This window comes from Bombina bombina, chromosome 6 (assembly GCF_027579735.1).
Source record: "Bombina bombina isolate aBomBom1 chromosome 6, aBomBom1.pri, whole genome shotgun sequence".
Lineage (NCBI taxonomy): Eukaryota > Metazoa > Chordata > Amphibia > Anura > Bombinatoridae > Bombina > Bombina bombina.
This window is the reverse complement of record NC_069504.1, coordinates 7,467,733-7,495,212: the sequence shown is the minus strand read 5'-3', so window position 1 is coordinate 7,495,212 and position 27,480 is coordinate 7,467,733. Positions and strand designations below refer to the sequence as shown.

At 31.4% G+C, this 27,480-nt stretch overlaps 1 protein-coding gene across 1 annotated transcript in view; it reads right to left on the bottom strand.

Annotated features, from left to right (window-relative positions):
* The window catches only part of SHANK3 (SH3 and multiple ankyrin repeat domains 3), a 565,241-nt gene that overhangs the window by 424,434 nt on the left and 113,327 nt on the right, over positions 1–27,480 (bottom strand). Inside the window, exon 3 of the mRNA XM_053716301.1 lies at positions 11,167–11,233. Within this exon, the coding sequence (XP_053572276.1) occupies positions 11,167–11,233 (67 nt within the window). The remainder of the gene's footprint in view (positions 1–11,166; positions 11,234–27,480) is intronic.

Genomic DNA, 27,480 nt, shown 5'->3' with positions numbered 1-27,480 from the left:
CCACGTCAGAGAGTGTCGTACATTGGGATTTAAGGATATTAATTGTGATATATTTGTATAATCCCTGCACCATTGGTTCAGCATACAAAGCTGAAGAGGTCGCATGTGAAAACGAGCAAAGGGGATCGCGTCCGATGCAGCAGTCATGAGACCTAGAATTTCCATGCATAAAGCTACCGAAGGGGATGATTGAGACTGAAGGTTTCGACAGGCTGAAACCAATTTCAGACGTCTCTTTTCTGTTAGAGACAAGGTCATGGACACTGAATCTATTTGAAAACCCAAAAAGGTTACCTTTGTCTGAGGAATCAACGAACTCTTTGGTAAATTGATCCTCCAACCATGTCTTTGAAGAAACGACACAAGTTGATTCGTATGAGATTCTGCAGAATGTGAAGACTGAGCAAGAACCAAGATATCATCCAAATAAGGAAATACCGCAATACCCTGTTCTCTGATTACAGAGAGAAGGGCACCGAGAACCTTTGAAAAGATCCTTGGAGCTGTTGCTTGGCCAAACGGAAGGGCCACAAATTGGTAATGCTTGTCTAGAAAAGAGAATCTCAGAAACTGAAAGTGATCTGGATGAATCGGAATATGAAGATATGCATCCTGTAAATCTATTGTGGACATATAATGCCCTTGCTGAACAAAAGGCAGAATAGTCCTTATAGTTACCATTTGAATGTTGGTATCCTTACATAACGATTCAATATCTTTAAATCCAGAACTGGTCTGAAGGAATTCTCCTTCTTTGGTACAATGAATAGATTTGAGTAAAACCCCAGACCCTGTTCCAGAACTGGAACTGGCACAATTACTCCAGCCAACTCGAGATCTGAAACACATTTCAGAAATGCCTGAGCCTTCACTGGATTTATTGGAATGCGAGAGAGAAAAAAATCTCTTTGCAGGCGGCCTTACCTTGAAACCTATTCTGTACCCTTGTGAAACAATGCTCTGAATCCAAAGACTGTGAATCGAATTGATCCAAATGTCTTTGAAAAATCGTAACCTGCCCCCTACCAGCTGTGCTGGAATGAGGGCCGCACCTTCATGTGGACTTGGGAGATGGTTTTGACTTTCTAAAAGGCTTGGATTTATTCCAGATTGGAGAAGGTTTCCAAACAGAAACCGTTCCTTTAGGGGAAGGGTCAGGCTTCTGTTCCTTATTCTGATGAAAGGAACGAAAACGATTAGCAGCCCTATATTTACCTTTAGATTTTTTGTCCTGAGGCAAAAAAGTTCCTTATCCCCCGGTAACAGTTGAAATAATAGAATCCAACTGGGAACCAAATAATTTATTACCTTGGAAAGAAAGAGAAAGCAAAGTTGACTTAGAAGACATATCTGCATTCCAAGTTTTAAGCCATAAAGCTCTTCTAGCTAAAATAGCTAAAGACATATACCTGACATCAACTCTAATGATATCAAAGATGGCATCACAAATAAAGTTATTAGCATGTTGAAGAAGTTTAACAATGCTATGAGCATTATGGTCTGATACTTGTTGTGCTAAAGCCTCCAACCAAAAAGTGGAAGCGGCAGCAACATCAGCCAAAGATATAGCAGGCCTAAGAAGATTACCTGAACATAAATAAGTTTTCCATAGAAAGGATTCAATCTTCCTATCTAAAGGATCCTTAAAGGAAGTACTATCTGCTGTAGGAATAGTAGTACGTTTAGCAAGAGTAGAGATAGCCCCATCAACTTTAGGGATTTTGTCCCAAAACTCTAATCTGTCAGATGGCACAGGATACAATTTCTTAAACCTTTGAGAAGGAGTAAATGAAGTACCCAGATTATTCCATTCCCTAGAAATTACTTCAGAAATAGCATCAGGGACAGGAAAAACTTCTGGAATAACTATAGGAGGTTTAAAAACCGAATTTAAACGCTTAGTAGATTTAGTATCAAGAGGACTAGAATCCTCCATCTCTAATGCAATTAAAACTTCTTTAAGTAAAGAGCGAATAAATTCCATTTTAAATAAATATGAAGATTTATCAGTGTCAATATCTGAGACAGAATCCTCTAAACCAGAAATATCCTCATCAGAAACAGACAAATCAGAATGACGATGGTCATTTAAAAATTCATCTGAAAAATGAAAAGTTTTAAAGGACCTTTTACGTTTACTGGAAGGAGGAATAACAGACATAGCCTTCCTAATAGATTTAGAAACAAATTCTTTTATATTAACAGGAACATCCTGAGTATTAGATGTTGAAGGAACAGCAACAGGTAATGGTATATTACTAATAGAAATACTATCTGCATTAGCAAGCTTATCATGACATTCATCACAAACTACAGCCAGAGGAACAGTTACCACAAGTTTACAACAAATGCACTTAACTTTGGTAGAACCAGCATCAGGCAGCGTCTTTCCAGAAGTAGATTCTGATCCAGGGTCAATGTGAGACATCTTGCAATATGTAAAAGAAAAAACAACATATGAAGCAAAATTTATCAAATTCCTTAAATGACAGTTTCAGGAATGGGAAAAAAATGCCAATGAACAAGCCTCTAGCAACCAGAAGCAATGAAGAATGAGACTGAAATAATGTGAAAAAAAGGTGGAGACAAGAATGACGCCCACATTTTTTAGCGCCAAAAAAGACGCCCACATTATTGGCGCCTTAAAAATGTTGGCGCCAAGAATGACGCCACATCTGGTGACGCCAACATTTTTGGCGCAAAAACGTCAAAAAAATGACACAAACACGAACAACTTCCGGCGTCAAACTTGACAAACAGAATTTTTTGCGCCAAAAAAGTCAGCGCCAAGAGTGACGCAATAAATTGAAGCATTTTCAGCCCCCGCGAGCCTAACAGCCCACAGGGAAAAAAGTCAATTGAAACAATTTTTAAGGTAAGAAAAAAAATGATTATTCATATGCATTATCCCAAATAATGAAACTGACTGTCTGAAATAAGGAATATTGAACATCCTGAATCATGGCAAATATAAGTTTAAAGACATATATTTAGAACTTTATAAATAAAGTGCCCAACCATAGCTTAGAGTGTCACAAAAAATAAGACTTACTTACCCCAGGACACTCATCTACATATAGTAGATAGCCAAACCAGTACTGAAACGAGAATCAGTAGAGGTAATGGTACATAAGAGTATATCGTCTATCTGAAAAGGGAGGTAAGAGATGAATCTCTACGACCGATAACAGAGAACCTATGAAATAGATCCCGTAGAAGGAGACCATTGAATTCAAATAGGCAATACTCTCTTCACATCCCTCTGACATTCACTGCAACACTGAGAGGAAAACCGGGCTCCAGCCTGCTGCGATGGGCATATCAACGTAGAATCTAGCACAAACTTACTTCATCACCTTCATGGGAGGCAAAGTTTGTAAAACTGAATTGTGGGTGTGGTGAGGGGTGTATTTGTAGGCATTTTGAGGTTTGGGAAACTTTGCCCCTCCTGGTAGGAATGTATATCCCATACGTCACTAGCTCATGGACTCTTGCTAATTACATGAAAGAAAGGAAGAATATGTAAATAAGTAGCAGATATAAAAGGAAGAATATGTAAATAAGTATAAGATATAAAAGGAAGAATATGTAAATAAGTAGCAGATATAAAAGGAAGAATATGTAAATAAGTATAAGATATAAAAGGAAGAATATGTAAATAAGTAGCAGATATAAAAGGAAGAATATGTAAATAAGTATAAGATATAAAAGGAATAATATGTAAATAAGTAGCAGATATAAAAGGAAGAATATGTAAATAAGTATAAGATATAAAAGGAAGAATATGTAAATAAGTAGCTGATATTAAAGGAAGAATATGTAAATAAGTAGCAGATATAAAAGGAAGAATATGTAAATAAGTAGCTGATATAAAAGGAAGAATATGTTAATAAGTAGCAGATATAAAAGGAAGAATATGTAAATAAGTATAAGATATAAAAGGAAGAATATGTAAATAAGTATAAGATATAAAAGGAAGAATATGTAAATAAGTATAAGATATAAAAGGAAGAATATGTAAATAAGTAGCAGATATAAAAGGACGAATATGTAAATATGTAGCAGATATAAAAGGAAGAATATGTAAATAAGTATAAGATATAAAAGGAAGAATATGTAAATAAGTAGCAGATATAAAAGGAAGAATAAGTATAAGATATAAAAGGAAGAATATGTAAATAAGTATAAGATATAAAAGGAAAAATATGTAAATAAGTAGCAGATATAAAAGGAAGAATATGTAAATAAGTAACAGATATAAAAGGAAGAATATGTAAATAAGTAACAGATATAAAAGGAAGAATATGTAAATAAGTAACAGATATAAAAGGAAGAATATGTAAATAAGTAGCAGATATAAAAGGAAGAATATGTAAATAAGTAGCAGATATAAAAGGAAAAATATGTAAATAAGTAGCAGATATAAAAGGAAGAATATGTAAATAAGTAACAGATATAAAAGGAAGAATATGTAAATAAGTAGCAGATATAAAAGGAAGAATATGAAAATAAGTATCAGATATAAAAGGAAGAATATGTTAATAAGTAGCAGAAATAAAAGGAAGAATATGTAAATAAGTATAAGATATAAAAGGAAAAATATGTAAATGAGTAGCAGATATAAAAGGAAAAATATGTAAATAAGTAGCAGATATAAAAGGAAGAATATGTAAAAAAGTATAAGATATAAAAGGAAGAATATGTAAATAAGTAGCAGATATAAAAGGAAGAATATGTAAATAAGTAGCAGATATAAAAGGAAGAATATGTAAATAAGTATAAGATATAAAAGGAAGAATATGTAAATAAGTAGCAGATATAAAAGGAAGAATATGTAAATAAGTAGCAGATATAAAAGGAAGAATATGTAAATAAGTATAAGATATAAAAGGAAGAATATGTAAATAAGTCGCAGATATAAAAGGAAGAATATGTAAAGAAGTAACAGATATTAAAGGAAGAATATGTAAATAAGTAACAGATATAAAAGGAAGAATATGTAAATAAGTAGCAGATATAAAAGGAAGAATATGTTAATAAGTAGCAGATATAAAAGGAAGAATATGTAAATAAGTAGCAGATATAAAAGGAAGAATATGTAAATAAGTAGCAGATATAAAAGGAAGAATATGTAAATAAGTATAAGATATAAAAGGAAGAATATGTAAATAAGTATAAGATATAAAAGGAAGAATATGTAAATAAGTAGCAGATATAAAAGGAAGAATATGTTAATAAGTAGCAGATATAAAAGGAAGAATATGTAAATAAGTAGCAGATATAAAAGGAAGAATATGTAAATAAGTAGCAGATATAAAAGGAAGAATATGTAAATTAGTAGCAGATATAAAAGGAAGAATATGTAAATAAGTAGCAGATATAAAAGGAAGAATATGTAAATAAGTATAAGATATAAAAGGAAGAATATGTAAATAAGTATAAGATATAAAAGGAAGAATATGTAAATAAGTAGCAGATATAAAAGGAAGAATATGTAAATAAGTAACAGATATAAAAGGAAGAATATGTTAATAAGTAGCAGATATAAAAGAAAGAATATGTTAATAAGTAGCAGATATAAAAGGAAGAATATGTAAATAAGTAGCAGATATAAAAGGAAGAATATGTAAATAAGTATAAGATATAAAAGGAAGAATATGTAAATAAGTATAAGATATAAAAGGAAGAATATGTAAATAAGTAGCAGATATAAAAGGAAGAATATGTAAATAAGCAGCAGATATAAAAGGAAGAATATGTAAATAAGTAACAGATATAAAAGGAAGAATATGTAAATAAGTATAAGATATAAAAGGAAGAATATGTAAATAAGTATAAGATATAAGAGGAAGAATATGTAAATAAGTAGCAGATATAAAAGGAAGAATATGTAAATAAGTAGCTGATATAAAAGGAAGAATATGTAAATAAGTAGCAGATATAAAAGGAAGAATATGTAAATAAGTATAAGATATAAAAGGAAGAATATGTAAATAAGTAGCAGATATAAAAGGAAGAATATGTAAATAAGTAGCAGATATAAAAGGAAGAATATGTAAATAAGTAGCAGATATAAAAGGAAGAATATGTAAATAAGTAGCAGATATAAAAGGAAGAATATGTAAATAAGTATAAGATATAAAAGGAAGAATATGTTAATAAGTATAAGATATAAAAGGAAGAATATGTAAATAAGTAGTAGATATAAAAGGAAGAATATGTAAATAAGTATCAGATATAAAAGGAAGAATATGTAAATAAGTATAAGATATAAAAGGAAGAATATGTAAATAAGTATAAGATATAAAAGGAAGAATATGTAAATAAGTAGTAGATATAAAAGGAAGAATATGTAAATAAGTAACAGATATAAAAGGAAGAATATGTAAATAAGTATAAGATATAAAAGGAAGAATATGTAAATAAGTATAAGTTATAAAAGGAAGAATATGTAAATAAGTATAAGATATAAAAGGAAGAATATGTAAATAAGTATAAGATATAAAAGGAAGAATATGTAAATAAGTAGCAGATATAAAAGGAAGAATATGTAAATAAGTAGCAGATATAAAAGGAAGAATATGTAAATAAGTAGCAGATATAAAAGGAAGAATATGTAAATAAGTAGCAGATATAAAAGGAAGAATATGTAAATAAGTAGCAGATATAAAAGGAAGAATATGTAAATAAGTAGCAGATATAAAAGGAAGAATATGTAAATAAATATAAGATATAAAAGGAAGAATATGTAAATAAGTAGCAGATATAAAAGGAAGAATATGTAAATAAGTAGCAGATATAAAAGGAAGAATATGTAAATAAATATAAGATATAAAAGCAAGAATATGTAAATAAGTAGCAGATATAAAAGGAAGAATATGTAAATAAGTAACAGATATAAAAGGAAGAATATGTAAATAAGTAGCAGATATAAAAGGAAGAATATGTAAATAAGTATAAGATATAAAAGGAAGAATATGTAAGTATCAGATATAAAAGGAAGAATATGTAAATAAGTAGCAGATATAAAAGGAAGAATATGTAAATAAGTAGCAGATATAAAAGGAAGAATATGTAAATAAGTATAAGATATAAAAGGAAGAATATGTAGATAAGTAGCAGATATAAAAGGAAGAATATGTAAATAAGTAGCAGATATAAAAGGAAGAATATGTAAATAAGTATAAGATATAAAAGGAAGAATATGTAAATAAGTAGCAGATATAAAAGGAAGAATATGTAAATAAGTATCAGATATAAAAGGAAGAATATGTAAATAAGTATTAGATATAAAAGGAAGAATATGTAAATAAGTAGCAGATATAAAAGGAAGAATAAGTAAATAAGTATTAGATATAAAAGGAAGAATATGTAAATAAGTATTAGATATAAAAGGAAGAATATGTAAATAAGTAGCAGATATAAAAGGAAGAATATGTAAATAAGTATTAGATATAAAAGGAAGAATATGTAAATAAGTATTAGATATAAAAGGAAGAATATGTAAATAAGTAGCAGATATAAAAGGAAGAATATGTAAATAAGTAGCTGATATAAAAGGAAGAATATGTAAATAAGTAACAGATATAAAAGGAAGAATATGTAAATAAGTAGCAGATATAAAAGGAAGAATATGTAAATAAGTATTAGATATAAAAGGAAGTATATGTAAATAAGTATTAGATATAAAAGGAAGAATATGTAAATAAGTATTAGATATAAAAGGAAGAATATGTAAATAAGTAGCTGATATAAAAGGAAGAATATGTAAATAAGTAGCAGATATAAAAGGAAGAATATGTAAATAAGTATAAGATATAAAAGGAAGAATATGTAAATAAGTAACAGATATAAAAGGAAGAATATGTAAATAAGTAGAAGATATAAAAGGAAGAATATGTAAATAAGTAGCTGATATAAAAGGAAGAATATGTAAATAAGTATTAGATATAAAAGGAAGAATATGTAAATAAGTATTAGATATAAAAGGAAGAATATGTAAATAAGTATTAGATATAAAAGGAATAATATGTAAATAAGTATTAGATATAAAAGGAAATATGTAAATAAGTATTAGATATAAAAGGAAGAATATGTAAATAAGTATTAGATATAAAAGGAAGAATATGTAAATAAGTATTAGATATAAAAGGAAGAATATGTAAATAAGTAGCAGATATAAAAGGAAGAATATGTAAATAAGTAACAGATATAAAAGGAAGAATATGTAAATAAGTAGAAGATATAAAAGAAGAATATGTAAATAAGTAGCTGATATAAAAGGAAGAATATGTAAATAAGTAGCTGATATAAAAGGAAGAATATGTAAATAGGTATTAGATATTAAAGGAAGAATATGTAAATAAGTAACAGATATAAAAGGAAGAATATGTAAATAAGTAGCAGATATAAAAGGAAGAATATGTAAATAAGTAGCTGATATAAAAGGAAGAATATGTAAATAAGTAGCAGATATAAAAGGAAGAATATGTAAATAAGTAGCTGATATAAAAGGAAGAATATGTAAATAAGTATTAGATATAAAAGGAACAATATGTAAATAAGTAGCTGATATAAAAGGAAGAATATTTAAATAAGTATTAGATATAAAAGGAAGAATATGTAAATAAGTATTAGATATAAAAGGAAGAATATGTAAATAAGTATTAGATATAAAAGGAAATATGTAAATAAGTATTAGATATAAAAGGAAGAATATGTAAATAAGTATTAGATATAAAAGGAAGAATATGTAAATAAGTATTAGATATAAAAGGAAGAATATGTAAATAAGTATTAGATATAAAAGGAAGAATATGTAAATAAGTATTAGATATAAAAGGAAGAATATGTAAATAAGTAGCAGATATAAAAGGAAGAATATGTAAATAAGTAGCAGATATAAAAGGAAGAATATGTAAATAAGTATTAGATATAAAAGGAAGAATATGTAAATAAGTAGCTGATATAAAAGGAAGAATATGTAAATAAGTATTAGATATAAAAGGAAGAATATGTAAATAAGTAGCAGATATAAAAGGAAGAATATGTAAATAAGTAACAGATATAAAAGGAAGAATATGTAAATAAGTAACAGATATAAAAGGAAGAATATGTAAATAAGTAGCAGATATAAAAGGAAGAATATGTAAATAAGTATTAGATATAAAAGGAAGAATATGTAAATAAGTAACAGATATAAAAGGAAGAATATGTAAATAAGTAAAAGATATAAAAGGAAGAATATGTAAATAAGTAGCAGATATAAAAGGAAGAATATGTAAATAAGTATTAGATATAAAAGGAAGAATATGTAAATAAGTAGCTGATATAAAAGGAAGAATATGTAAATAAGTAGCTGATATAAAAGGAAGAATATGTAAATAAGTATTAGATATAAAAGGAAATATGTAAATAAGTATTAGATATAAAAGGAAGAATATGTAAATAAGTATTAGATATAAAAGGAAGAATATGTAAATAAGTAGCTGATATAAAAGGAAGAATATGTAAATAAGTATTAGATATAAAAGGAAGAATATGTAAATAAGTATTAGATATAAAAGGAAGAATATGTAAATAAGTAGCAGATATAAAAGGAAGAATATGTAAATAAGTAGCAGATATAAAAGGAAGAATATGTAAATAAGTATTAGATATAAAAGGAAGAATATGTAAATAAGTAACAGATATAAAAGGAAGAATATGTAAATAAGTAGCAGATATAAAAGGAAGAATATGTAAATAAGTAGCAGATATAAAAGGAAGAATATGTAAATAAGTAGCAGATATAAAAGGAAGAATATGTAAATAAGTAGCAGATATAAAAGGAAGAATATGTAAATAAGTATTAGATATAAAAGGAAGAATATGTAAATAAGTAACAGATATAAAAGGAAGAATATGTAAATAAGTAGCAGATATAAAAGGAAGAATATGTAAATAAGTAACAGATATAAAAGGAAGAATATGTAAATAAGTAGCAGATATAAAAGGAAGAATATGTAAATAAGTAGCAGATATAAAAGGAAGAATATGTAAATAAGTAGCAGATATAAAAGGAAGAATATGTAAATAAGTATTAGATATAAAAGGAAGAATATGTAAATAAGTAACAGATATAAAAGGAAGAATATGTAAATAAGTAGCAGATATAAAAGGAAGAATATGTAAATAAGTAGCAGATATAAAAGGAAGAATATGTAAATAAGTAGCAGGTATAAAAGGAAGAATATGTAAATAAGTATAAGATATAAAAGGAAGAATATGTAAATAAGTAGCAGATATAAAAGGAAGAATATGTTAATAAGTAGCAGATATAAAAGGAAGAATATGTAAATAAGTAGCAGATATAAAAGGAAGAATATGTAAATAAGTAGCAGATATAAAAGGAAGAATATGTAAATAAGTAACAGATATAAAAGGAAGAATATGTAAATAAGTAGCAGATATAAAAGGAAGAATATGTAAATAAGTAACAGATATAAAAGGAAGAATATGTAAATAAGTATAAGATATAAAAGGAAGAATATGTAAATAAGTAGCAGATATAAAAGGAAGAATATGTAAATAAGTAACAGATATAAAAGGAAGAATATGTAAATAAGTAGCAGATATAAAAGGAAGAATATGTAAATAAGTAGCAGATATAAAAGGAAGAATATGTAAATAAGTATTAGATATAAAAGGAAGAATATGTAAATAAGTAACAGATATAAAAGGAAGAATATGTAAATAAGTAGCAGATATAAAAGGAAGAATATGTAAATAAGTAACAGATATAAAAGGAAGAATATGTAAATAAGTATAAGATATAAAAGGAAGAAAATGTAAATAAGTAGCAGATATAAAAGGAAGAATATGTAAATAAGTAACAGATATAAAAGGAAGAATATGTAAATAAGTAGCAGATATAAAAGGAAGAATATGTTAATAAGTAGCAGATATAAAAGGAAGAATATGTAAATAAGTAGCAGATATAAAAGGAAGAATATGTAAATAAGTAACAGATATAAAAGGAAGAATATGTAAATAAGTAGCAGATATAAAAGGAAGAATATGTAAATAAGAAGTAACAATGTATTTTGTGATTAGTGAGTACTGTGACACTGTGTGACAGCTGCAGTTTGTCTGACTGTGGCTTTGCTTTCTGAAGTCTTCACTTACCAATGTCGGATTCTTTGTGAGTTTTGATGATTTCTGCAAGTTCAAAGTTTCCTGCAATAATAGCAACCTGAGGGACAGAGAGAGAGAGAGCGAGAGAGAGAGAGAGACAGATAGAACAAAAGAGAGACAGAGTGAGAAAGAGACAGAGAGAGACAGTGAGAGAAAGAAAGAGAGAGCGAAATAAAGACAGATAGAGGGAGAGTAGGACAGAAAGAGTGAGACAAAGACATAAAGAGCGAAAGAAACAGCAAGAGCGAAAGAGAAAGAGCAAAATAGAGAGTGAAAGAGACAGAGCAAGAGAGAGACAGAGCGAGAGAAAGACAGAGACAGAGACAAAGAGAGAAAGACCGAGAGATACAGAGAGAGACAGAGAGAGACAGAGAGAGATACAGAGAGCGAGAGAGCGATAGAGAGAGCGACAGAGAGAGCGAGAGAGAGACAGAGAGCGACAGAGAGAGCGACAAAGAGAGCGAGAGAGCGAGGGAGAGAGCGAGAGAGCGAGGGAGAGACAGAGCGAGAGAGAGCGAGAGAGAGACAGAGACAGTGAGAGAAAGACAAAGAGAGCGAGAGAGAGAGACAATGAGCAGAAGAGAGAGACAGAAAGATAGAGCAAGAGAAAGACAAAGAGTGAGAGAAAGATAGAAAGAGCGAGAAAAAACAGCAAAAAGAGAAAGAAAGAGCGAAAGACAGTGAAAAAGAAAATGCGAGAGAGAGACAGAGCGAGAAAGAGTGAGAGAGAGAGACAGAGTGAGAGAGAGACAGAGCGAGAGAGAGACAGAGCGAGAAAGCGTAAGAGAGAGAGACAGAGCGAGAGAGCGAGAGAGAGACAGAGCGAGAGAGAGCGAGAGAGAGACAGAGCGAGAGAGAGCGAGAGAGAGACAGAGCGAGAGAGAGCGAGAAATTGCGAGAGAGACAGAGTGAGAGAAAGAAAAAGAGCGAGAGAAACAGCAAGAGTGAAACAAAAAGAGCGAAAGAGAGAACGAGAGAGTGAGAGAGAAAATCAGGGACAACCGTCAGTGACATTGAGCAATACAGAGATAGCCAGATACAAACTGCTAATAAAAAGAAAACAGGAGTGAGTGATAATCTAGACGGTGAGAAATTGACTCACATAACTACACACATGTAGCACACATACACTGACACATATAACTACACACATGTAGCACATATACACTGACACACATAACTACACACATGCAGCACATACACTGACACACATAACTACACACATGTAGCACACATACACTGACACACATAACTACACACATGTAGCACACATACACTGACACACATAACTACACACATGTAGCACACATACACTGACACACATAACTACACACATGTAGCACACATACACTGACACACATAACTACACACATGTAGCACACATACACTGACACACATAACTACACACATGTATCACACATACACTGACACACATAACTACACACATGTAGCACACATACACTGACACACATAACTACACACATGTAGCACACATACACTGACACACATAACTACACACATGTATCACACATACACTGACACACATAACTACACACATGTATCACACATACACTGACACACATAACTACACACATGTAGCACACATACACTGACACACATAACTACACACATGTAGCACACATACACTGACACACATAACTACACACATGTAGCACACATACACTGACACACAACTACACACATGTAGCACACATACACTGACACACAACTACACACATGTAGCACACATACACTGACACACATAACTACACACATGTATCACACATACACTGACACACATAACTACACACATGTAGCACACATACACTGACACACATAACTACACACATGTATCACACATACACTGACACACATAACTACACACATGTAGCACACATACACTGACACACATAACTACACACATGTAGCACACATACACTGACACACAAAACTACACACATGTAGCACACATACATTGACACACATAACTACACACATGTAGCACACATACACTGACACACATAACTACACACATGTATCACACATACACTGACACACATAACTACACACATGTATCACACATACACTGACACACATAACTACACACATGTATCACACATACACTGACACACATAACTACACACATGTAGCACACATACACTGACACACATAACTACACACATGTAGCACACATACACTGACACACATAACTACACACATGTAGCACACATACACTGACACACATAACTACACACATGTATCACACATACACTGACACACATAACTACACACATGTATCACACATACACTGACACACATAACTACACACATGTAGCACACATACACTGACACACATAACTACACACATGTATCACACATACACTGACACACATAACTACACACATGTAGCACACATACACTGACACACATAACTACACACATGTATCACACATACACTGACACACATAACTACACACATGTATCACACATAGACTGACACACATAACTACACACATGTATCACACATAGACTGACACACATAACTACACACATGTATCACACATACACTGACACACATAAGTACACACATGTAGCACACATACACTGACACACATAACTACACACATGTAGCACATACACTGACACACATAACTACACACATGTAGCACATACACTGACACACATAACTACACACATGTAGCACACATACACTGACACACATAACTACACACATGTAGCACATATACACTGACACACATAACTACACACATGTAGCACACATACACTGACACACATAACTACACACATGTAGCACACATACACTGACACACAACTACACACATGTAGCACATACACTGACACACATAACTACACACATGTAGCACACATACACTGACACACATAACTACACACATGTAGCACACATACACTGACACACATAACTACACACATGTAGCACACATGCACTGACACACATAACTACACACATGTAGCACACATACACTGACACACATAACTACACACATGTAGCACATACACTGACACACATAACTACACACATGTAGCACACATACACTGACACACATAACTAGACACATGTATCACATACACTGACACACATAACTACACACATGTAGCACATATACACTGACACACATAACTACACACATGCAGCACATACACTGACACACATAACTACACACATGTAGCACACATACACTGACACACATAACTACACACATGTAGCACATATACACTGACACACATAACTACACACATGTAGCACACATACACTGACACACATGTAGCACACATACACTGACACACATAACTACACACATGTAGCACATACACTGACACACATAACTACACACATGTAGCACACATACACTGACACACATAACTACACACATGTAGCACATATAACTACACACATGTAGCACATACACTGACACACATAACTACACACATGTAGTACACATACACTGACACACATAACTACACACATGTAGCACATACACTGACACACATAACTGACACACATAACTACACACATGTAGCACATACACTGACACACAACTACACACATGTAGCACACATACACTGACACACATAACTACACACATGTAGCACATACACTGACACACAACTACACACATGTAGCACACATACACTGTGTGGCAAACCTAGCCACTTCTGAACTATAATGTAAGAAAGGTTGTCTATAGGCTGTATTGTGTGCTATGTAGATGTGACAGACCCTTCTGTCAGTACTGAAGGAGTTAACTGTGTTCAGCTTTAAGAAACTACTGTGTACTGTCATTAAAGTTAGTGATAAACAGTCCATTGTTTAATCACCCTCAGAGAGCAGATGAATAGGTGATAAGGAAAGCCAAATGTGTTTTGTGTTTAAGTTCTTATCTACCTAGTAAAGTAATGTGATTCTATTGTGGTCTGTCCAAGGGTGTGGTTCCTCCATCTAATGTACAACATTCTTTCAACCCCCCTTGTGGGGGGTCAGACCTGCATAAATACTGGGCATATGAGCCTTAATAAATGACATTCTGTTTCAAACCTGAAAACTGGCTGGGTTGTGAATTGCTGATTCCCTATGCAGGACATTGTTCCCTGGTGTTAACCCTTGGTATCCTGTTGGTACCGTTACACACTGACACATATAACTACACACATGTAGCACACATACACTGACACACATAACTACACACATGTAGCACATACACTGACACACAACTACACACATGTAGCACACATACACTGACACACATAACTACACACATGTAGCACACATACACTGACACACATAACTACACACATGTAGCACACATACACTGACACACATAACTACACACATGTAGCACACATACACTGACACACATAACTACACACATGTAGCACACATACACTGACACATAACTACACACATGTAGCACACATACACTGACACACATAACTAAACATATGTAGCACACATACACTGACACACATAACTACACACATGTAGCACATACACTGACACACATAACTACACACATGTAGCACACATACACTGACACACATAACTACACACATGTAGCACACATACACTGACACACATAACTACACACATGTAGCACATACACTGACACACAACTACACACATGTATCACACATACACTGACACACAACTACACACATGTAGCACACATACACTGACACACATAACTACACACATGTAGCACACATACACTGACACACATAACTACACACATGTAGCACACATACACTGACACACATAACTACACACATGTAGCACATATACACTGACACACATAACTACACACATGTAGCATACATACACTGACACACATAACTATACACATGTATCACACATACATTGACACACATAACTACACACATGTAGCACATATACACTGACACACATAACTACACACATGTAGCACACATACACTGACACACATAACTACACACATGTAGCACACATACACTGACACACATAACTACACACATGTAGCACATGCACTGACACACAACTACACACATGTAGCACACATACACTGACACACATAACTACACACATGTAGCACACATACACTGACACACATAACTACACACATGTAGCACACATAAACTGACACACATAACTACACACATGTAGCACATGCACACATATTACACACACACATGCTCACATATACTTTTACAGACAAGCACTCCAGATGACCTTAGGATGCCCAGGGTGCAACAGAAATAGCACACAGTTCAAAGAATTGAGTGCACTCACCGAGTCTTATAGCAAAGTTTAATATGCAGATGTGAATGTTTTCAGGGGTTTAGCCCCTTTTTCAGACATACATAGAAAAAACAAGCTTGTCTGAGGAAGGGGCTAAACAAAAGAAGTTGGACAAATATGAATCAGAACTGAAAATGACCAAGCAAGGCAAACGAAATAGAGATGATTTCTCTAATAACACAATATATAAATGATTTCTCTAATAACACAATATATAAATGATTTCTCTAATAGCACAATATATAAATGATTTCTCTAATAGCACAATATATAAATGATTTCTCTAATAACACAATATATAATTGATTTCTCTAATAACACAATATATAAATGATTTCTCTAATAACAGAATATATAAATGATTTCTCTAATAACACAATATATAAATGATTTCTCTAATAACACAATATATAAATGATTTCTCTAATAACACAATATATATATATATATATATATATATAAATGATTTCTCTAATAACACAATATATAAATGATTTCTCTAATAACACAATATATAAATGATGTCTCTAATAACACAATATATAAATGATTTCTCTAATAACAGAATATATAAATGATTTCTCTAATAACACAATATATAAATGATTTCTCTAATAACACAATATATATAAATGATCATAAAGTATACTTTTGTGTGAAACCTAAATACTTATAAAAGTTCATGTAAGGATATATGTGTTCTTCCAAAATCTTCACGCTTCTATTTTCTTTTGATCCTCATATGAAAAGAAAGAGAAAATGCCACATAGCGTAACTCTGTAACCTTTTCAAATGCAGAATGTGTGTGTACAAATGCTTACTCACATGAGATGGAGCTATAGCCAAGCTCAGGTTTATGCGCACACCCAATGTTATACTGTTGGGTAAACAGTTGCTTGAACAGGATTTTGAGTAAAAAGGATTTATTTAAAATATAAATATAAAAATTTCTTGATTTTCTTGGTATCAGGAAGATAGAATGTAGTTGGAGAGGAGGTGATGTACAGAATCAATTGGGTCGTCTTGAGATGAAATGGATCCACATTATGGACAGTTTCATACCGAACGGCCTTAACAAGGACTTTGAGTTACATCATTTCTTATAAAGATACAACTCATCTTCCATCCTTGTGAAATCCTCTCACTAACTTAGGACACCTTTATTTATCCATTTATAGGTAGATTTGGAATAATCACAAAATATAAAGAATCATTGACATCATGACAAATTCTGTGTCTCATATCATAATTTACAATGTTCATTTGAGCTTGAGAATGTTATCAAATAATATTATGTGTAGAAGATTATCTATTTATATATACATATTGTGATGATACTTTTCAAATAATAAGACCTTGTTTTGATCAATATAAGCATGTATATACTTGTTATGGATAAGGAATATTGGAATATCGGTGAGGGACAAGTGTGACTTGAGTTGACTTGTTACACAATAATCCGCAAATGGCATTAACCGATATGTTATATAGTAGACATGTTAGCAAATATTGTTTTAACAAAATAGGTGTAGGACGTTTTTAAATGAAGATTTGCGTAAACCAATATTGTCCTTAACTTATATATATATATATATATATTGTCTAGAGTTTTTTGTTGAAATATCTTCAGTCTAAGGAAGAATAATCATGGACTACAAATAACAGATTATGCCCACTTCCAAAATGGAGGACTAAATACCGGATATCCGGCTCAACGAACCAAAAGTATTCAAATAAGATTTTCAGACATGCGCACACCATTCCTTGAAAAAGCTCTTTTGCGAAACGTACGTCGGATACATTGTTCCTTGTTCTTTGGCGTCCTTCCAAGAATCTGCACACCAGTAAGGAGAGCAACATATACTGGACTCTTAAGAGGGAGGTTGTGTGGTTAAATTTCTGCACTCCTTACCACGGTCTCTAGTATTGTGTATAAGCTCAACGTGAGCAATTACTTGATTGTATTGCCGATCCTATTGTATTTGGTGGTCTTTGCAGCTCTTGTGGCGCTTTTTATATTTATATTTTAAATAAATCCTTTTTACTCAAAATCCTGTTCAAGCAACTGTTTACCCAACAGTATAACATTGCGTGTGCGCATAAACCTGAGCTTGGCTATAGCTCCATCTCATGTGAGTAAGCATTTGTACACACACATTCTGCATTTGAAAAGGTTACAGAGTTACGCTATGTGGCATTTTCTCTTTCTTTTCATATGAGGATCAAAAGAAAATAGAAGCGTTAAGATTTTGGAAGAACACATATATCCTTACATGAACTTTTATAAGTATTTAGGTTTCACACAAAAGTATACTTTATGATCACTTTTTGTTCACTACTTTATCACATTTATTTCACATTTTTTGTTTTTGTGATATTATGGTATTTGTTATCACAATATATATAAATGATTTCTCTAATAACACAATATATAAATGATTTCTCTAATAACACAATATATAAATGATTTCTCTAATAACAGAATATATAAATGATTTCTCTAATAACACAATATATATAAATGATTTCTCTAATAACACAATATATAAATGATTTCTCTAATAACACAATATATAAATGATTTCTCTAATAACACAATATATAAATGATTTCTCTAATAACACAATATATAAATGATTTCTCTAATAACACAATATATAAATGATTTCTCTAATAACACAATATATATATAAATGATTTCTCTAATAACACAATATATAAATGATTTCTCTAATAACGCAATATATATATGATTTCTTTAATAACACAATATATAAATGATTTCTCTAATAACACAATATATAAATGATTTCTCTAAAAACACAATATATAAATGATTTCTCTAATAACACAATATATAAATGATTTCTCTAATAACACAATATATAAATGATTTCTCTAATAACACAATATATAAATGATTTCTCTAATAACACAATATATAAATGATTTCTCTAATAACACAATATATATAAATGATTTCTCTAATAACACAATATATAAATGATTTCTCTAATAACACAATATATAAATGATTTCTCTAATAACACAATATATAAATGATTTCTCTAATAACACAATATATAAATGATTTCTCTAATAACACAATATATAAATGATTTCTCTAATAACACAATATATAAATGATTTCTCTAATAACACAATATATAAATGATTTCTCTAATAACACAATATATAAATGATTTCTCTAATAACACAATATATAAATGATTTCTCTAATAACACAATATATAAATGATTTCTCTAATAACACAATATATAAATGATTTCTCTAATAACACAATATATATAAATGATTTCTCTAATAACACAATATATATAAATGATTTCTCTAATAACACAATATATATAAATGATTTCTCTAATAACACAATATATAAATGATTTCTCTAATAACACAATATATAAATGATTTCTCTAATAACAGAATATATAAATGATTTCTCTAATAACACAATATATAAATGATTTCTCTAATAACACAATATATAAATGATTTCTCTAATAACACAATATATATATAAATGATTTCTCTAATAACACAATATATAAATTATTTCTCTAATAACACAATATATAAATGATTTCTCTAATAACAGAATATATAAATGATTTCTCTAATAACACAATATATAAATGATTTCTCTAATAACACAATATATAAATGATTTCTCTAATAACACAATATATATATAAATGATTTCTCTAATAACACAATATATAAATTATTTCTCTAATAACACAATATATAAATGATTTCTCTAATAACACAATATATAAATGATTTCTCTAATAACACAATATATAAATGATTTCTCTAATAACACAATATATAAATGATTTCTCTAATAACACAATATATAAATGATTTCTCTAATAACACAAAATATATATATATATATATATATATATAAATGATTTCTCTAATAACACAATATATATAAATGATTTCTCTAATAACACAATATATAAATGATTTCTCTAATAACAGAATATATAAATGATTTCTCTAATAACACAATATATAAATGATGTCTCTAATAACACAATATATAAATGATGTCTCTAATAACGCAATATATAAATGATTTCTCTAATAACACAATATATAAATGATTTCTCTAATAACACAATATATAAATGATTTCTCTAATAACACAATATATAAATGATTTCTCTAATAACAGAATATATAAATGATTTCTCTAATAACAGAATATATAAATGATTTCTCTAATAACAGAATATATAAATGATTTCTCTAATAACAGAATATATAAATGATTTCTCTAATAACACAATATATAAATGATTTCTCTAATAACACAATATGTAAATGATTTCTCTAATAACAGAATATATAAATGATTTCTCTAATAACACAATATATAAATGATTTCTCTAATAACAGAATATATAAATGATTTCTCTAATAACACAATATATATATATAAATGATTTCTCTAATAACACAATATATAAATGATTTCTCTAATAACACAATATATAAATGATGTCTCTAATAACAAAATATATAAATGATTTCTCTAATAACACAATATATAAATGATTTCTCTAATAACACAATATATAAATGATTTCTCTAATAACACAATATATAAATGATTTCTCTAATAACAGAATATATAAATGATTTCTCTAATAACACAATATATAAATGATTTCTCTAATAACACAATATATAAATGATTTCTCTAATAACAGAATATATAAATGATTTCTCTAATAACACAATATATAAATGATTTCTCTAATAACACAAAATATATATATATATATATATAAATGATTTCTCTAATAACACAATATATATAAATGATTTCTCTAATAACACAATATATAAATGATTTCTCTAATAACAGAATATATAAATGATTTCTCTAATAACACAATATATAAATGATGTCTCTAATAACACAATATATAAATGATGTCTCTAATAACGCAATATATAAATGATTTCTCTAATAACACAATATATAAATGATTTCTCTAATAACACAATATATAAATGATTTCTCTAATAACACAATATATAAATGATTTCTCTAATAACAGAATATATAAATGATTTCTCTAATAACAGAATATATAAATGATTTCTCTAATAACAGAATATATAAATGATTTCTCTAATAACAGAATATATAAATGATTTCTCTAATAACACAATATATAAATGATTTCTCTAATAACACAATATGTAAATGATTTCTCTAATAACAGAATATATAAATGATTTCTCTAATAACACAATATATAAATGATTTCTCTAATAACAGAATATATAAATGATTTCTCTAATAACACAATATATATATATAAATGATTTCTCTAATAACACAATATATAAATGATTTCTCTAATAACACAATATATAAATGATGTCTCTAATAACAAAATATATAAATGATTTCTCTAATAACACAATATATAAATGATTTCTCTAATAACACAATATATAAATGATTTCTCTAATAACACAATATATAAATGATTTCTCTAATAACAGAATATATAAATGATTTCTCTAATAACACAATATATAAATGATTTCTCTAATAACACAATATATAAATGATTTCTCTAATAACACAATATATAAATGATTTCTCTACTAACACAATATATAAATGATTTCTCTAATAACACAATATATATATATAAATGATTTCTCTAATAACAGAATATATAAATGATTTCTCTAATAACAGAATATATAAATGATTTCTCTAATAACACAATATATAAATGATTTCTCTAATAACACAATATATAAATGATTTCTCTAATAACACAATATATATATAAATGATTTCTCTAATAACACAATATATAAATGATTTCTCTAATACAATATATAAATATATAAATGATTTCTCTTATAACAGAATATATAAATGATTTCTCTAATAACAGAATATATAAATGGTTTCTCTAATAACAGAATATATAAATGATTTCTCTAATAACACAATATATAAATGATTTCTCTAATAACACAATATATAAATGATTTCTCTAATAACACAATATATAAATGATTTCTCTAATAACACAATATATATAAATGATTTCTCTAATAACACAATATATAAATGATTTCTCTAATAACACAATATATAAATGATTTCTCTAATAACACAATATATAAATGATTTATCTAATAACAGAATATATAAATGATTTCTCTAATAACACAATATATAAATGATTTCTCTAATAACACAATGTATAAATGATTTCTCTAATAACACAATATATAAATGATTTCGCTAATAACACAATGTATAAATCATTTCTCTAATAACACAATATATAAATGATTTCTCTAATAACACAATATATAAATGATTTTGTGACAGACCCTTCTGTCAGGACTGAAGGAGTTAACTGTGTTCAGCTTTAAGAAGCTAATTTCTAATGACAAGGTTACTAGCCTCAGCTATTGTGTACTGTCATTAAAGTTAGTGATAAACATTCCATTGTTTAATCACATCTAGAGAGCAGACGCCCCAGTGATAAGAAAGGATCAAGTGTGTCTTATGTTTAACTTGTTATCTGCCTAAGTAAAGTAATGTGATTCTATTGTGGCCTGTCAAAGGGCGTTGTCCCTCCATCTAATGTACAACATTCTTTCAACCCCCTATCTGGGGGGTCAGACCTTCATAAATACTAGGCATAGCCTTTTAATAAATGACATTCTGTTTTAAACCTGAAAACTGGGTGGGTTGTGAGTTGTTGATCCCATATTGAGGACATTGTTCATCTGGTATTAACCCTTGGTACACTGTTGGTACTGTAACAATTGGTGGCAAGCGAAGGAATGAACCTTATCGCCCAGAAGAGCAACTACACAAACCAGTAACCTCAGGAAGAGGGGGATTATTATAATACTGACTAAGATGGAAGGAGTACCAGGGACCGAAGGAACCAATGGGCCCAGCATATCAGACAGAACCCCCGAAGAAGCAAGCTTTGATCGGGCGGTTAAAATAAGACTGGCACATTATGGCCCCAACCCATCTGCGGAAATTATTGACCGGGTCATAGCAGCTGTGGAGGCCAACCTACTTCGCCAAAGCAGTGCGGCAGCAGCCCAAGTCACAGCAACCCCAGTGGAAAAGAGAAAAGTAAATTTTGCAGCTTTTAAAAACTTCCTGGAAACAGAAGGAGAGATTGATGGGTACCTTGCGGATTTTGAGAGGCAATGTGCACTACACAAGGTACCCGCAGAGGACTGGGTCATGATATTATCCGGAAAATTATCCGGCCGGGCCAGTGAGGCTTTTCGGGCCATTCCAGATGAGGAAGTCGCGGATTATAATACTGTAAAAGAGGCTCTGCTCTCCAGGTATGCGGTTACACCGGAGGCATACCGGAGGCGGTTCAGAGACACTGTTAAATTAGCTGGAGATTCCTACCTTGAGTGGGTATGTAAGGTGCACCGCACAGCAGCTCACTGGATAGCGGGGTGCCAAGCCGTACCTGGGGAAGAGGTGCTGCAGCTATTCCTGTTGGAACATTGCTTCGACAAGTTACCCGCAGGAGTTCGAGAGTGGGTTCGGGACCGTAAACCCTCCACCCTGCATGAAGCTGCTCGCCTGGCAGATGAGTATACAGATGCCCGCAAACTGGACACTGCTACCACTAAGCCCCCTGCTAGAGTGGAGTACAGACCCCTAGTCACCCCAGCAGCTGCCAGTTACCAACCCCCAGCGCACTGCTATACCACACGGCCTCCGGCCACGAACTACCCTCAGAGAGCCCGGTTCAATTTGCGGGGCTACTCACAACCTATTCGGTGCTTTGGATGTAAGCAACTAGGGCACAAAAGATCAGAGTGTCCCCTAAATGCAGCGAACCAAGCACAGTCCTGGAGAAGACCCGCGGGTGGAATCCCACGTAATCCTCAGCCTGCGGCCCGCTACGTAGAGGCGCAAGAATGCTGGGGCATCCTACATGAGGCAGACTTTGTGCAAGCTGCCCACCGGAATAACCGGCAACTGGTTAAAGTGAATGGGAAGGAGGTCAGTGGTCTACGGGATACTGGTGCTACCATGACCTTGCTTCAAAAGAACTTGGTGTCTGAGAAACAGCACACTGGAGACACTGTGGCTGTGAGGGTAGCAGGGGGCGCTGTGTTCCGCCTACCTGTTGCTAGGGTATATTTGGATTGGGGAGTGGGCGCTAGACCTGTGAATGTGGGGGTCAAAAAGGACATACCTGCTGATGTTCTTCTTGGAAATGACTTGGCCCCCCTTGTTTCTGCCTATGCTCCCATGGGTCCCGCTGATGTTAACCCTGTGACTACCCGTGCCCAGATCCGTGCAGCAGAGACTGACCCACCTGCTGCTAAGCGCCAGGACGCTGAGCTCAGTAAATCTCTATCCGCTATTGATTTGTGGAAGTCCCGTTACAATGCGCTGATGAAGGAGAAGAGTCAAGTAGAGGATGAAATGGTTACGTTAAATAATCATGTAACAGTGCTAGCGGGAGAGAAGAGGAGTGCAGAGGAAAAAACACGTTTAGAACAGGAATCTCTGCTAGACAAGCTGCACCGACAAACTGCAGAAAACACCAGCTTGAGAGTGGAACATGAAACCTTAAAGACAAACTTAGCGACACTGGAGGAGAAGCTGACGCTGACTCATAGTGAGGTGCAGCAACTCAAGGGCACCCTATGTCAGTATGAAGGGATTGTGGATACCTATAAAGAGCAGGTACAAAAACCACGTAAAGAAGACGATGATATTTTGAAGGACTGTTTAGCCCTAGTCGGGGCACTGAAGAGGTTGAACCCTTATTTATACGGACAGGGATTCTCTCTCATAACGGGAATACAGATGGATTGCCCCGGCAAACTGACATGCCTACCACCTCCTAGTCCGGTCATCCCCAGGTTGACCCGCCAAAGGGTCAAGCCAGGTCTGCCGGAGTGTTCCACAAGGGGGGAGCTATGTGACAGACCCTTCTGTCAGGACTGAATGAGTTAACTGTGTTCAGCTTTAAGAAGCTAATTTCTAACGACAAGGTTACTAGCCTCAGCTATTGTGTACTGTCATTAAAGTTAGTGATAAACATTCCATTGTTTAATCACATCTAGAGAGCAGACGCCCCAGTGATAAGAAAGGATCAAGTGTGTCTTATGTTTAACTTGTTATCTGCCTAAGTAAAGTAATGTGATTCTATTGTGGCCTGTCAAAGGGCGTTGTCCCTCAATCTAATGTACAACATTCTTTCAACCCCCCATCTGGGGGGTCAGACCTGCATAAATACTAGGCATAGCCTTTTAATAAATGACATTCTGTTTTAAACCTGAAAACTGGCTGGGTTGTGAGTTGTTGATCCCATATTCAGGACATTGTTCATCTGGTATTAACCCTTGGTACACTGTTGGTACCGTAAAAGATTTCTCGAAAAATACAATATATAAATAATTTCTCTAATAACACAATATATAAATGATTTCTCTAATAACACAATATAAAAATGATTTCTCTAATAACAGAATATATAAATGATTTCTCTAATAACACAATATATTAATGATTTCTCTAAAAACACAATATATAAATCATTTCTCTAATAACACAATATATAAATCATTTGTCTAATAACACAATATATAAATGATTTCTCTAATAACACAATGGATACATGGATAAATAAAGGTTTTTTAAAAACCCAACCAGAAATCCCAAAGTAACCATTGTACAAAGGGATGTATCTGATACACATGGCGAAGAAGGTAGTTCCACCAGTGCCAGTACCCCTAGTACTTCCTCCATTTCCATGACCCCACAGATCATCCAATCATAATAAGAGGAAAGATTTTTTAGACTCAGAAAACCAGGGAGGAGGACGAACAAAATACCTACAGGACCTTGTACACAAGTGGAATATTCACAGGTTCACAGATTCACAGATTCACCTAATCATTAAGTGTAATCAATCTATCAGATGTATCCTTATCTCAAGATCATATTTCATTACTATTAAACGGTCTGTCATTTTGTCCATACAACAATACTGACACATTTGACATTATTAGGGACATACAACTATGTCACAAACTACTACTAAAGAAAGAGAATGATTGGGGATGGAATGATGAGGAATTGTTAACCATAAAAGATTTTATTGGAAGATGCAGAGCTGTCTGTGAATGAGAAGTGAAGAAATAAAATTACAAATAAATCCATATTTGTACCTATCCAGTTGGTATGCAATGATATTACCACCCTAAAACTATCTTTCAAACATAACAATTTCACCTATAAAGAACAATTGGCATTACAGGACCTGAGACAATGGGATGAGGTAAAAATTATTAATTCTGATAAAGGAGGGAAAATTGTAATTTGGCCCTAAAAGAGGCGGACAAAAAACAAAATGATCAAAGCTGTTATATTAAACCACGGAATAATCCAACTGTGGGATATTTTAAAAAAATACACACATATGTTTACTCAAGCTTTCAATGAGTGCATAATAACCGAAAATAAAAGAAAATATTTAACTGTTCAAAATTCCAACTTAGTTACATTATACTTAATACCTAAAATACACAAAAATCAACAGACACCACCAGGAAGACCCTTAGCGTCAGGTATTGGCTGCTTGACCAAAAAAGCAAACCAATATATAGATTAGACAACATGGTTAGTTACAACTGACGTGGAATCTTTGTATACTTTAGTTGACCATGAAAAGGGCATTCAAGCAGTGCAATACTTTCTAGCATAAAATTTGGAAGATGATACGATTCATGAAAGATTTCTTGTTAAACTGTTGGAATTTATTTTGCAGTACGGCTTCTTCATACTTGAAAATAAATTTTACTTAGAAACCTATAAAACAGCCATGGGGACTGCACGTGCCCCCACCTATGACAATTTATTTCTATGCTGGTGGGAGGCTGAACATGTATTTACAGATGACAATACCCA